Source organism: Pseudophryne corroboree, chromosome 5 (genome assembly GCF_028390025.1).
Source record: "Pseudophryne corroboree isolate aPseCor3 chromosome 5, aPseCor3.hap2, whole genome shotgun sequence".
Taxonomy (NCBI): Eukaryota; Metazoa; Chordata; class Amphibia; order Anura; family Myobatrachidae; genus Pseudophryne; species Pseudophryne corroboree.
In genome coordinates, this window is record NC_086448.1 from 492,179,642 (window position 1) to 492,194,292 (window position 14,651).

Here is a 14,651-nt window from a genome sequence, read left to right on the forward strand (position 1 = left end):
ATCTGAACGCAGGACAGCAAAGTTTGCAGCCCAGCGATCAGGTCTGAATCACCCCCTAAGGGTAGTAGGGTTGTACTGATAAGGATGGCTGCAGAGTGAGGAAGCAGACTGTCAGTGAGAGTGAGGTCATCAGTCAGAAAGACACTGCAGCTCACAGCCCCAGTCCACAGGATTTCCAGTCAGAGCCTCAGGAACAGACAGTGTAGCCACAAAATTGAGGAGCCCGTGGATCACACAGAGTAACCTTATGCTATTACCAATAAACAAAAACACAAAAAAAAAATGTTTTTCAATTTTTTTATTAGATTCCGCCAGCAAAGTGAGGCGGATTGAAAATGACGAATTTACTGTCTAAAAGCACTGTTGTCGAATTTACAATCTTCAATAGAATATACTTTTGTCGAAATGCCGCATTTGTACCATTGCAGAAATGTCGAATTTGTCAAATGTCGAATTTGGAAAGTCCGTTTTTTGACGAAAAGTACTGAATTGCAGTGTCGATTTTTTTTGGGGGCGAAAATGTCCCGTTTTTCGACATTTTCGGGAATTCGACCGCAATTGCATATACCCCATAGTGCACAGGGGATCCGAACGGGGTATCACAGAGGGTCTGGCTCCTACACTTTTATCCTGGCTCCTAGATTATAGAAAAATGTGTCAAGCCCTGGGCTAGAGCTAGAACCAAAAGACAAGAGCTCCTGCTGCAGCCAAGAACTATGACCAGCAAAGAATGACAGGCAGGCTTAGAAAATAAGGCAGCACCAACCAATTACAAACTTCAAGCAGTCAGACCCTCATTAATTGATAACCCTGTGCAACTGAGCACTGCACGTCTACACTCCCCCTAGCCCGGCGTCCCCGACGCTAGGCTACAATGTACAATAGAAAGCCGCCGGACGGAGCTCTTTGGCGTCCCGGTTGCCCAGCAACAACCGGAACGTTTAGGACAGCGAGCCAGCGGCTTGTAACAGAAGCAAGCCGTCGGCTCGTAACACATACAGTATATACTGTACTCTCCATATAACAAATCTGAACAAACTCTGAGCTGGTGAGGTAAAATCAGTGTGTTGATTTGACACAGAATGACCCCCAGTTTGGGAACCATTGTATTAGTTTTTTGTGATTTCTAGAACACCGTAGTTTCCAGTTTCACTCTCAATTTCCATTTTTCCTTTTCTAGAACTTCAAAACTCATCATAAACTTCAGGCAGGGACAAAAATTGTCACTTTAGATGATTTTATGTATGAAAGTGTCGTAAACTAGCCAGTGTATTCTTAGGGTCAATCCAATTCAGTGGTAATTTCTCACAGCCGCACTTTACGGAAGGCTGAACTTGCTAGAAACTGCTTGCAGACCAATCAGGGTGTGAGTTTTGTGCAAATTAGGGCTAAAATCGGGCTGTGAGATGCGGTGCTGTTGCCATGCACTGAAATGCTGCAGCAACTAACACTCTTCACGTGCAATTGGATTAACCCCTTAAAGTGAAATTATACCTAAAAGCTGCAATACTAATTTCATCATACATATTAAAGGTATAATTGGATAATAAAATGTCAACTACATCACTTCTACGAAATCATCCTTCTATGTCAAGGAGTGGCCTATATTAGGCAGCAAGTCAACACATTTCTTGAAATTGATGTGTTGAAAGTAGTAAAATTGAGCAAACGTAAGGATCTGAGCAACTTCTGACAATGCCCAAATTGAGAGGGCTAGTAAATACTAAGGGCCTGATTCAGACCTGATCGCAGCGGCAACTTTGTTCGCGAATGGGCAAAACCATGTGCATTGCAGGGGGAGCAGATATAACATGTGCAGAGATCAGAGTTAGATTTGGGTGGGGTGTCTTCAAAATGAAATCTAAATTGCAGAGTAAAAATACAGCTGCCGGTATTTACCCTGCACAGAAACAAAATAACCCACCCAAATCTAAAGGTGGGTACACACTAATAGATATATCTGCAGATCAATTGATCTGCAGATATATCTATGGACAGATCGGGCAGTGTGTTGAGCATACACACACTGCCCGATTCGTCGGGGACTGACGTCATGAATTGGGCGGGCGTGAACACACGCCCACCCAGTTCAGCTGTCAATCACCGCCGGCCGCCGCAACGTGTACGGGTAGTCGGCCGACCGCCCCGTACACTCACAGCGACACGCCAATATATCGGTAGATATATTGGCCGTTGGCTGTGCTGCGCGGCCGACGCGATACGTCTGTGAACGACGGAGTTCACAGACGTATTGGCCGTACACACTGGCCGACGGTCCTGCGATATATCTTGAACGGCCGATATATCGACCAGTGTGTACGGGCCTTAACTCTCTGCACATGTTATATCTGCCACCCCTGCAGTGCACATGGTTTTGCCCATTAGCTAACAAATTTGCTGATGCGATCAGGTCTGAATTAGGCCCTAAAAGTGGTCCAAGGAAAGACAAGCGGTGAACCGGCGACCTGATTATGGGCGCTCATGGCACATTGATACTTGTTGGTAGTGAAGGTTAGCCCCGTCTGATCTTACATCACAGAAGACCTACTGTAACGCAAACTGCTGAAAAAGTTAATGCTGGCCATGATCTAAAGGTGTGTAGCTGGTGAGAGTGCCCATGCTATCCCCTGTCCACTAACGAAATTGCCTACAATGAGCACGTGTGCATAAGAACTGGGCCATGGAACAATGGGAGAAGGTAGCCTGGTCTAATGAATCCCATTTTCTATTACATCATGTGGATGGCCGGATCCACGTGTGTTGTTTACTGAAGGGTTAAATCTCCTCTGTCATTGTGCATTGTGTAAATATTGTTTCTTTTTCTTTTGCCTTGGATTTAGCTTGCATTGCATAAAATAAATATAGTTCCACCCATAGTTTGTTGGGAACTGTGTGAAATCACCACCCCTAGATGAAGTACTAGGCTGTATCCTACATCCCCCCCATGTAGCCTGTTTTATCCCTCCTATGCAGTAAAGTTAAACCAATAAAGTATTTACTTTTGCCTACCCCTCCCTGGACATTCCAATCCCTCCCTAGACAATGATGCCTTATATACCATTGTTATGAACAATAAACGGAGAGTGATTCTTAACTACATGGTGTCGTGTATTATGTGTAACGTTAAGGATTGCTCTCACTGACGTCAGTGGCCATCACATCGAGGTAATCAAAGAGAGGTAGGGATCCTTTCAGCTGGGGGCTCTATGTCCGGAATTCAGTGATCGTCCCTGAATGGTAAAAAATAGAGAATTTATTGTCTATCTTTGCCATACAGGATTGCGGTCATACACTGAAGCTGAATCCGTGTCAGTGTTCCGGGAACACGTGACAAGGTAATATTTAAGTCCGGGACTTAATATTACGAAGTTTTATGTAAAAAAAACATAAAACAGGTATCAGGGATACCATAGAATCTTTAATGTCTGGGACTTAAAGATACGTCTGAGAAAAGCGCAATTCTCCAAAGACGTTAGTATCTGGGATACTTAAAAAAAAAAAAAAATAGACCTGGGGTCTATACGTAACGTAGACTATACCTCGATCTGATCGTCTATATATATATTCTTGTATGTTGTAGTGAGATAAGTTCTTATATTTGGTTCAGACGGCTGGTAAGTTTTCGTCTGCCAGATATCTTTACTCAAAACTCTTTTCTTGCTTCCTGTTTAAAACGCTGTATTTTTTCTGACATCTTGTACGAAGGTAAGCGTACCCGTCAAAAGATTTCATGTTCTCATTATACAGATAATATTGTGATATTGTCAATGACTAATTAACTGGTGTTAGCTAATGCATGCATAGAAAGTTTTTAAATTGCATTTTTTGTTGTGAAATTGCATAGAACGTATTTTTGTTGTGAAATTGCATAGAATGTTTTTTTTGTAAACTGCATTTTTGTTGTGATATTGCATAGACAGTTGTTATAAGTTGTTGTAGAAATTGCGTAGAAAGCTGGTGTAGATTGTATTCTTTACTATGGGAGGGGGTCAGAGTAAGACAGTCATTTATCCTCCACCTTTACCAGGGGAGACATGTAAAGAGTATGTTGCCCGTAACTCCACCACAGATTATTATTTAGTTAACCCTTGGGTGGATAACTTAGCAGGATGGACAGAGAAAGTTGGCAGCCCCAGTCCATTCCCCCGTGACGGTATTAATTATCCCTTTTATATGGACATGGTCAAAGGTCTTTGTCTGGAAGATAAGGAAGCCTGGCCATGGTATGATCATGACCCACAATGGGACATGACATATATGCGTGCTGGAGGAGAGCAATGGCTCACGATAGCACCTCATTGGTATGACAAGAATATCAAGCAGAAACAGCGTAGAATAAAATCTGTAACTTCCAGACTGCATAAAGCTGAGGAATTTAGAAGCAACAAGTTTCTGAAAAATTCTTCTCCCCCGCCTTACACTCCCCTATACCCCTCCTTAAAAGACACAGATCTTTTAGCTGCAGTTGCTTTGTCACGAATTCCGATGCAAAGGGGAGGGGGAGGAGGGGAAGGGGAAGGAGAAGGAGGCTCAGGAGGAATAGCCCCCCCTGACAGTACCCTCCACATAGACGTAACCACCCCCGCCCCTAGTGCCCCTACTCCTAACAGACAAACCGTCTCCCGCCGCAACGCTGACTTAACTATTGCTACTGACAACCCTCTCACCCCCTCCACAACGCGATCCGGCACTGGTTTCCTCGGTGTCGCCACCCACCTGCCCTTCATGACAGTAGGGGATCAGTTGTTAAAGAAACCCATTGAAATAGAGGATTTAGACAGAATTGTTAAGAACTGTCCCAAACCCACTGTTGCACCTGACGGCTGCATAGCTTACTTGAAAAAGGCTTGCACAGGACGCAGCTATACTCAAGAAGATATGAAGCTGATCATAGATGGGGTTATAGACCATTACAACGGGTGGGATTGGAAAAAGATTCCCACCATAAACACTCCTACCACCCTTAACGATGCCGTTCGCTACCCTCTCAATACTGGGGACGGTGTAACGGAGATGTGGAAGGAAATTGAGACCCATATGAAAGAGATTTTTAAAACCCGAGCTTCTCTTCCTATTGCCGTAGCATGTAAACAAAAGCCCACTGAAACTGTCACTGAGTTTTGGAAGAGGTTTAAAAAGTGTTGGTCTGAAGATGCAGGTCTTACTCTTGTAGATACAGACCATTTACTAATTTCTACCTTTGTAAATAACTTGTTGCCATCTGTTATGGTCCCAGTTAAGCAAGGTGTTTCTTCCTGGACCTCTGATAATATTAAGGAATTTGAAAAGCACTTATATGAAAAGGAAGCTGCAGGATGCTTTGATGTTAAAAAACCCTTGCAGAATGCCCCAACTCATAATTACCAAAATCAGAGAGGTCGGGGAGATAGACGCCAGCAGCACTCCACTGGCCCACCCCGTAATCCAGCCCGATATCAAAACCCACAAGCCAGGCCACCCCACCCCCCTGACTCTGCCAGCAGGAAACAAACCTCCTGCTTCAACTGTGGAAGGGACGATCACTGGGCAAGGGATTGCCCTTGTCCCTCACAAAACCACCGACAGCCCCAAGCTCCGGCTCCCTCCCGGGATCATCCCCGACAGTCACACAACAACCCCTTTCAGGATCATGTCCGATTCCGAGTTGACTGGCAGGACCCCTCCCACTGACGGGGCCCGGAGGAGGGTATCCCAGCCTTTGCCCAGCTCACCAGACACTGGAAGGACCCACCGCTACTAACCTTGATTATAGGAAAGAGAGCAATCCCTTTCCTGGTGGATAGCGGGGCAACTACTAGTGTTTTGTGTGTCGACCTGTACGATGGTCATTTGGAAAAGACTGCTCCTTCAATGGGAATCAATGGGATACCCACAGATGCTTACCTGACAGATGCCCTTAGTGTCAGAACCACGGGAGGCACGTATATGGGTAAACACAATTTCACTGTAATACCTGAATGTCCAATTAATCTTCTGGGAAGGGATCTTCTTAGCAAACTCGAAATCTCCATTCTCCCTTCACCCACTAGCAGTGGCCTGGAGGTCGAGTCCCCACACCTACCGGTGTGGGAAGCAACAGACATTACACCTGATTTTGACAAAGTAAACCCTGCTCTATGGTCGGAGGGTCCCTATGACACTGGCCTCATTCCTTGCACACCATATAGAGCAACCCTGAAACCTGACACACAACCTGTCTATCAAAAGCAATACCCCTTGTCACAAGAGAAGGTTGAAGGTCTTAGACCAATGATACAACAGTTTCTCCAACAAGGCATTCTCAGACACGTAATCTCACCTTACTGCACACCAGTCAACCCTGTTGCTAAGTCAGATGGCAGTGTAAGGTTTGTACAAGACCTTAGGGCAATTAACCAACTCATTGTGCCTATAGCACCCATTGTACCTGACATTAACTCACTCATTTCAGCTATCCCTGCAGATGCTGTATTTTTTTCGGTAATTGATTTAAAAAATGCATTTTTTAGCATTCCAGTGGATGCACAGACACAGTTACTTTTTGCATTTTCTTTTGAGGGCAAGCAACTCACCTGGTGTCGTTTACCCCAGGGCTTCATTGACGCACCTGTTGTGTATAGCATTGTACTCCAGGCCACATTGGGGCCCTGGCACCCTCACCATGGTTCAGTCCTGCTACAGTATGCAGATGATCTGCTGCTCTGTAGTCAAACTGAGGAGGCCTGCCGGGAGGATGGTATATCACTGTTAAACTGGCTCTGTGAATGTGGACACAAGGTGTCCAAAACAAAAATGCAATGGTGTAAGAAGCATGTGGATTACTTAGGTTTTGTGCTCACTCAGGGGGAAAGGAAAGTCAGTCCACAGCGCATTCAGTCTGTATTGGGCCTGGTCACCCCAACTACCCAGAGAGAACTGCTGTCTTTTCTGGGTATGGTAAATTACTGCAGACAGTGGATATCTGATTGTTCCTATTATGATAACATCTTGAGACAAGCCACACTGAAAGACAAACCTAACACTGTACAATGGTCACAGGAAATGTTAACTGCATATGAGAGCTTAAAGTGTATGTTAATGAAAAGTCCGGCACTTGGCCTCCCCAACTATGTACTACCTTTTCATTTGTTTGCAAGGGACAATTGTAAAACCATGGCGGGGGTGCTCACACAGTTTCATGGAGGAAAGTTGCGCCCAGTGGCATTTTTTTCCAAAGTAATGCCTGTCACTGTGCAAGGTATGCCTGCTTGCCTCAGGGCACTTGCAGCCTGTGCAATGGTAACTGAAATGGCCACCACACTCACCCTAGGCCACACAACAATACTTCACACCACTCATGATGTTCTAACCATTTTAAAAGGGTTACACACACAACACATGTCAGCTCAGCGCCTCAGTGGATATGAGGTTCTCCTTTTGAACAACCCCTCCCTCACCATTAAGTATGCCACCAACTCTTCAGGTCCTGCACCCATTCTCAACGCTCTACTGGGGCTCAAAGGTCCTGAAGACCACCCTCCTCAACCCCATGACTGCTCGGCCTCCATTGAGTCAGAAACATCCCCCAGACTGGACATGTCCCCTGTCCCTGTCCCCGACGCGGATGTCATTTTTGTAGATGGTTCCTGTAGCAGACCCAATGACACCACGTACCAAGCGGGTTATGCTATTGTCACTCTCCCTGACATTATTCTGGAAGCACAGCCCATTCCTTACCAGTCAGCACAGGCTGCAGAGCTCATTGCTCTCACAAGGGCTTGTCACCTTTACCGGAATAAACCAGTCACCATCTACACTGACTCCAAATACGGGTACGGCGTCGTGCATGACCATGGGGTCATTTGGCAACGCCGTGGTTTCCTTGGAGCTGATGGAAAAGGCATATCACATGCCCAACTCATCTCTGACCTTCTGCATGCCATAACCTTACCCTCTGACATTGCAATCCTCCATTGCAGGGCACACACCGGGGGGAAGGATGCAGTCTCCCTTGGAAATGCCCTTGCTGACTCTGCTGCCAAACATGCAGCCTCACAGCCCATCACTCAGGCCCACATGACCATCATGACCCCCCCAGCTCTCGACAACCATTACCTGATCACCCAGTTACAGGCCTCAGCCTCCAATGCCGACCTAGCTGACTGGACTTACCCAGTTTTGCAGAAGAATCCTAAAACAGGATTAATCTGCAAAGAGGGGAAACCTTGTATACCCCAGTCCAGTGCACCCTTGTTCATTGCCCACTACCATGGCATAGGACACCACAGTAAGGCAACAACTACCTTACTCTTACGTAATGATTTCTATGTCACGGATGCCAAGTCATTAGTAGATCAGTATGTCAGTAGATGCATCACTTGCCTGCGAAACAACCCCAACAACCCTGACAAGGCAAAACATCAGCATCTTGAATACCCCACCACACCCTTTACACACCTGCAAATTGACTTCACCCATATCCCAGGTACTGGTAAACAGGAATATGCCCTGGTCATTGTAGACATGTTCTCTCGATGGCCAGAGGTATTCCCCACTAAATCTGAGGATGCAAAGACAGTTGCTAGGATCCTAACTCAGGAAATCATCCCCAGATGGGGGTGCCCATTGCAAATCAATAGTGATAAAGGCTCCGCCTTTACAGCAAAAATTACACAGGCCTTGGTAAAGGCCCTGCAGGTGGAATGGAAGTTCCACATCCCGTATCACCCGCAAAGTTCAGGGGTCGTAGAACGCATGAATAGGACCCTCAAAGACAAGCTTAGGAAGGCCACAGGAGGCACCTTCCACAAATGGAAGCAAGTCCTTCCCATTATCTTGGCAGAAATTAGAATGACACCACAAAAGACTTTGGGTTACTCCCCCTTTGAAATATTAATGGGTAGGCCCTTCCCTACACCTTGGGCTAAGAAACCATTAGTAATACAGGAGGGAGATCTAGAACTTATCAGAGAAGAGTATGTCAGGTCCCTGATAACAAAACTGAATGAAATTGAACATGAGGTTGTTTGTAAAAACCCTTTGAATCCACAGGAACCTACACACCCCTTTAAAGTCGGAGACAGAGTCGTGGTGAAGGTGCTCCCCAGGAACAAGAGCCCAGGAGACTTTACCTACGGTCCAGAGACAGAGGTCGTAGCAGTAACCAGAACAGCAGTCCTGACAGAGGAAAGCCCCACCTGGATCCATGCATCCCGAGTGAAAAAGATTCCTAGACCAGACCTAGAGAGGGAAGCAAGTGATTCCAGCGAGGTACAAACGGGGGCAGACAGCCCTGACCTCCCACCTAGCGAAGACAGAAGAACAGAGGAGGATGAGGAACCTGTCCCCTACCTCTATCCTGGGGACTATGTTGATAATCCTAATGGTCCTCACTTGCCAAGCTACAGCTGAAGTAGACATTACACAAAAATCCGGCACCTACACATTTTGGTATAACTCCTCCAATACTGAGGTTGCCGCCTATAAAATAGATTTCTGTACCATTGCTCCCTGTCTTAACAAACATTATGCCTGGCAGTGTGATCAGTATGGTACACGTAATACCCCCACTGAAGCCTATATTTGTGTTACTAGTAAATATTGGGGAAATAAATGTGCGTATTGGGGATCAGTGGGATGGAATTCTGGCCATAGTTATGGATACCAGCCCAAAGAGGCTCTCTCAAGAAAAGACAAATATGGTGAGTCCCTGCTTACCCGTCTTACCCTTCATAGACAAAACAGATGTGATAGTAAATTCATATTAAGCATAAAACATCCCCAGTCTACTGATGCAGGCACCTATGTCCTAGGTGAATCCTTTTTTTTAAACCCATCCCTTACACCATTCTTGTTACAGGATATGTTTAACAATGAAAAGTATGCCCAGCTCAAGCCCCCTAAACCACGCCCCAACCTCTTGAAACCTCATATAACCACCTTCAAGGATATGATGGCCGTTAACAATCCTACCTTTAAAGACACCCTAGCTATTGAAACTGGTTTCTCTGACATCAATTTCTGGTTAGAATGGATGAAGTATAGTGCTAGCAAACATAATAAAAGTAACTGTTATGTCTGTGGCAAATCTAGGCCCCACCTAGGTACAGTGCCCCTTAATATACCCCTAGAACAGGAAAATTGTTTTTTCAGCCTTTTTAATGACACCAAAACAAATGACAGTCAGTGCGAAATGTGGAAAAGGGAATATCCCATATTGTCAAAAAATCCCAACCCAGGAAGCACCATAACCATATATCCTGGAAACTATACCTGTTATACATCTAACACTACCACAGGTAGAAATTTAAAAACCTTCCCACCAGGGTATTGTGCAAATAAAAGAACAACTGTTTTAGTTAACCAAACTAGATCACTAGGTGACATTTATTATATATGTGGGGATATGAAGCTTAGAACTAAATTAGACACACCATGGTATGGTGAGTGTGCCCTGGCCAAAGTCATAATGCCACTCCTAATGATCACCGATGACCCCACTCCTCCCTCTAATACTCCTGCTAATCGAAAGAAAAGAGCACTCCCAGGAGGTAGCTTTGACCCCCACGTATACATTGATGCTATAGGGGTCCCAAGAGGTGTTCCAAATGAGTTCAAAGCTAGAGATGAGGTGGCTGCGGGTTTTGAATCATTGTTCCCTATAGTAACTGTAAATAAAAACGTAGCCTGGATTAATTATATATATTATAATCAACAAAGATTTGTTAATGATACCAAAGATGCTCTTAAAGGTATAGCTGAACAGCTAGAAGCCACTTCCCAAATGACATTTCAAAATAGAATGGCCCTTGACATGATTCTAGCAGAAAAAGGCGGTACATGTGTTTACATTAGTAAGGTGGAAGGCTGTTGTACATATATTCCTGACAACACTGGTCCCAATGGTAAGGTTACTTTAGCCATAAACAAGTTAGAAACCTTATCCATAGAACTCAAGAAAAATTCAGGTATTGATAACCCATGGAGCCAATATTTTGGGTGGTTTGAAAATTGGAAACAGGCTCTGGTGCAAATAAGCATATTCATACTTGTAACTTTAATTCTTTTAGGCATTATAGTTTATTGTGTAATTCCCTGTGGAAAGAAACTTACCTCCAAAGGCATTGATAAGGCCCTGATGTACTATGATATAACCCCCAGTCCTGTCACCTCCTCTGATAGTAAGGGACCCGATGATTATGTTCAATATCTAAAAAATTGGAGAAACAAAAAGGGGGCTCTACAGAAGAATCATGTCGTATAACAATCATGATTCTAAGAGGGGATTGAAGGGTTAAATCTCCTCTGTCATTGTGCATTGTGTAAATATTGTTTCTTTTTCTTTTGCCTTGGATTTAGCTTGCATTGCATAAAATAAATATAGTTCCACCCATAGTTTGTTGGGAACTGTGTGAAATCACCACCCCTAGATGAAGTACTAGGCTGTATCCTACATCCCCCCCATGTAGCCTGTTTTATCCCTCCTATGCAGTAAAGTTAAACCAATAAAGTATTTACTTTTGCCTACCCCTCCCTGGACATTCCAATCCCTCCCTAGACAATGATGCCTTATATACCATTGTTATGAACAATAAACGGAGAGTGATTCTTAACTACATGGTGTCGTGTATTATGTGTAACGTTAAGGATTGCTCTCACTGACGTCAGTGGCCATCACATCGAGGTAATCAAAGAGAGGTAGGGATCCTTTCATTTACCCGGGAAAGAGATCCCACTGGGATTCACTGTGGGAAGAAGGCAAGACAACGGAGGCAGTGTAATGCTCTGGCCAATATTCTGCTGAGAACTTTGGAAGCTGCCACTCATGTGCATGTTACTCTGACAAGTACCACCTGCCTAAACTTTGCTGCAGACCAAGAACACGTCTTCATGACAATGGTATTCCCTGATAACAGTGGTCCCTCAGAAAGACAATGCACCTTACCACACTGCAAACATTGAGGAACAGGACAAAGAGTTCAAGGTGCTGACTTGGCCTTCAAATAACACAGATCTCAATGAGATTGTGCATCTGTGGGAAAAGCCCAAGCCAAGGAGACCCTGCCTCGCAACTTACAAAACTTAAAGGACCAACTTCTAGCGTCTTGGTGCCAGATACCACAGGACATCTTCAGAGGTCTTGTGGAGTCCAGGCTTTGACAGGTCACAGCTGATTGGGTGGCACAAACGGGACCCACACAATATTAGGCAGGTGGTTTTATTGTCATGGATGATGGGTGTATATCAGGGACATTTGACATCCTGAATTTTCATTAAAACATTGCACTTTATCAGTGGTTCTCAAACTATTTGCCGTGGCACACTGGGGAGCCTTGGGACACTAGCAGGAGTGCCTTGGATAGGGGGCCCAGGACCAATTCAAATTATTTACGTCAATATAAAAAAGACAAAACCAGAGCTTGTTGCTGTCAATTATTAAATATGTGGACAAGCAGAAATTAATCATTTTTCACACCACTCAATTGAACCTAAGGATGACATATAAGCATAAAACTCTTTACTTTTTTTTTCTTCTGAATTTCTTAATAACAAAGTTTGGACCTTGGGGTACCGTGAAATTTTTTTTGATACTCTAGCGCGCCGTGATTCAAAAAAGTTTGGGAACCACTGCACAATATAGTAGTATAGCAGAGGTTTAGCAGCTGTTGAAATAAGTGGACCATAGAGCAGCTGCATAGATAGAATAAAACGTGTTATGTTAAAACGGCTAAGCATTCTTCATATGCCCACCAATTAAATACAAACCATTGATCAGATATAATGAAATGCACAGCAGTTTGCCAGGACAGAACATAGCTTCTCCACAATTTGCAGAATGTAGACAAATGCCATCTAAATGATGAGCAAATGTAACACATAATGAACAGCACTAACTGTACACACTATAAAAGTGGTATATCATTATCATCATTCTTGTACTCACCTAGCAGCATCCAGTGTATGCAGCAGACCCACAACAACACAGATACAGTGCAGCAGCAGAGCCACAGGATGTCCCGCCCTACTGCCTCCTGCTGATCATGTGGGGAATTCCTGCACAGCTATTGGCCACGGATTATGACAATCACATCTGTCTGACAAGTGTGTAAGGGAAAGCCAATAAGCACCTAGCACAGAGCACATAACTCTGCCTTGTAGCAGAAGACAGAGAGTGATAAGCGGCCATGTTTATTAAGGGCACGTTACTGGGTTTGGATTTTTTTATTTTGTATGTAATTTATGCGCAAATATAATGTTTAAACCTACATTTCCTAACCTGCTGCTAATGTGTGATGTGCATGCTCGTAAATTGTAAAAGGCGTGAGAAACCCGTGGGAAGAGTAATATACTAGAAGCTGGAGGTACGAGGGTGACAGAGAGGGGTATTACCAGTAACGGCGTGTGCGGCCCCAATGACTTTTCCTTTAAACCTTAATCAACAATTTCAGTTTGTATAGGGATCTGCCCTGAGCAAATATGGCGGCCAGAAGTTTAGGAAGTGTGTGCAGGTAGCAGTCCAGAGTGCCTTTCGCCCGTGCCCTTTTCTCTGTGCACCAATCAACGGTGCAGGGCTCGTCCACGCTGTCTGCTGTCTAGAGCAGCCGCTAAGAGGAAGGAAAGCTCTCAGCCGGCCCTGATTTGAGTGGTACTGGGAGCAGGCGAATGCTGTGACTGTGCCGCTCTTTGGCTCCGGCTTGCAGGGGACGGGAATCAGCGTGGGACAGAGCGGCAGCTGGCCTGTCACAGTGCGATGATGAGCGGCGTCTCTGCACCAGCTCAGCGCCTGAGAAAGTACCAGGACCTGCCGGTCTGGGTTGTAGAGGATCACCACGATGTACGTACTCTGCCCTCAGGATTTTTTATTTTTATTTCTCTAACGTCCTTGAGGATGCTGGGACTCCGTAAGGACCATGGGGAATAGACGGGCTCCGCAGGAGATAGGGCACTTTAAGAAAGCTTTGGATTCTGGGTGTTCACTGGCTCCTCCCTCTATGACCCTCCTCCAGACCTCAGTTTTACACTGTGCCCAGAACAAGATGGGTGCACTGTAGAGAGCTCTCCAGAGTTATCTGCCTGAAAGCATTTTTGTTTGGATTTTTCTTCTACTTTTTCACAGGGAGCACTGCTGGCAACAGGCTCCCTGCATCGAGGGACTGAGGAGAGAGGAGCAGACCTTCTTGTCAAAGATAGGCTCTGCTTCCTCGGCTACTGGACACCATTCGCTCCAGAGGGGGTGAACGTAGGTTCTTACTGGGTGTCCACCCCCGGAGCCGCGCCGCCGTTCTCCTCACAGAGCCAGAAGTCAGAAGACGTCTCAGGCGGCAGAAGCCTTCAGCTTCACTGAGGTAACGCACAGCACTGCAGCTGTACGTCATTGCTCCCATACACCTCACACACTCCGGTCACTGTAAGGGCGCAGGGGGGGGGCCGCCCTGGGCAGCAATATAAACCTCTTATTTGGCAAAAGGAGCATATATACAGCTGGACACTGTATATATGCATGAGCCCCCGCCAATTTTACACTTTTAGCGGGACAGAAGCCCGCCGTCAAGGGGGCGGGGCTTCTCCCTTGGCACTCACCAGTGCCATGTTTTTTCTCCACAGCACCGCTGAGAGGAAGCTCCCCGGTCTCTCCCCTGCTTATACCACGGTAGAAGAGAGGGTTTTAAAGAAGAGGGGGGGGGCACATAATT

General features: G+C 45.3%; 2 protein-coding genes across 3 annotated transcripts in view; one reads left to right on the top strand and one right to left on the bottom strand.

Moving 5' to 3' along the window:
• DROSHA (drosha ribonuclease III) overlaps window positions 1-13,400 on the bottom strand; it is a 604,359-nt gene extending 590,959 nt beyond the window's left edge. Inside the window, exon 1 of one of the 2 annotated variants that reach the window (XM_063922973.1) lies at window positions 12,902-13,400. The gene's annotated coding sequence lies outside the window, so the exon portion shown is untranslated. The remainder of the gene's footprint in view (window positions 1-12,901) is intronic. The other variant, XM_063922974.1, reaches the window with a different exon arrangement.
• A 41-nt stretch (window positions 13,401-13,441) lies between these two features.
• The window catches only part of C5H5orf22 (chromosome 5 C5orf22 homolog), a 236,848-nt gene continuing 235,638 nt past the window's right edge, over window positions 13,442-14,651 (top strand). Inside the window, exon 1 of the mRNA XM_063925203.1 lies at window positions 13,442-13,792. Within this exon, the coding sequence (XP_063781273.1) occupies window positions 13,709-13,792 (84 nt within the window). The 5' untranslated portion in view covers window positions 13,442-13,708. The remainder of the gene's footprint in view (window positions 13,793-14,651) is intronic.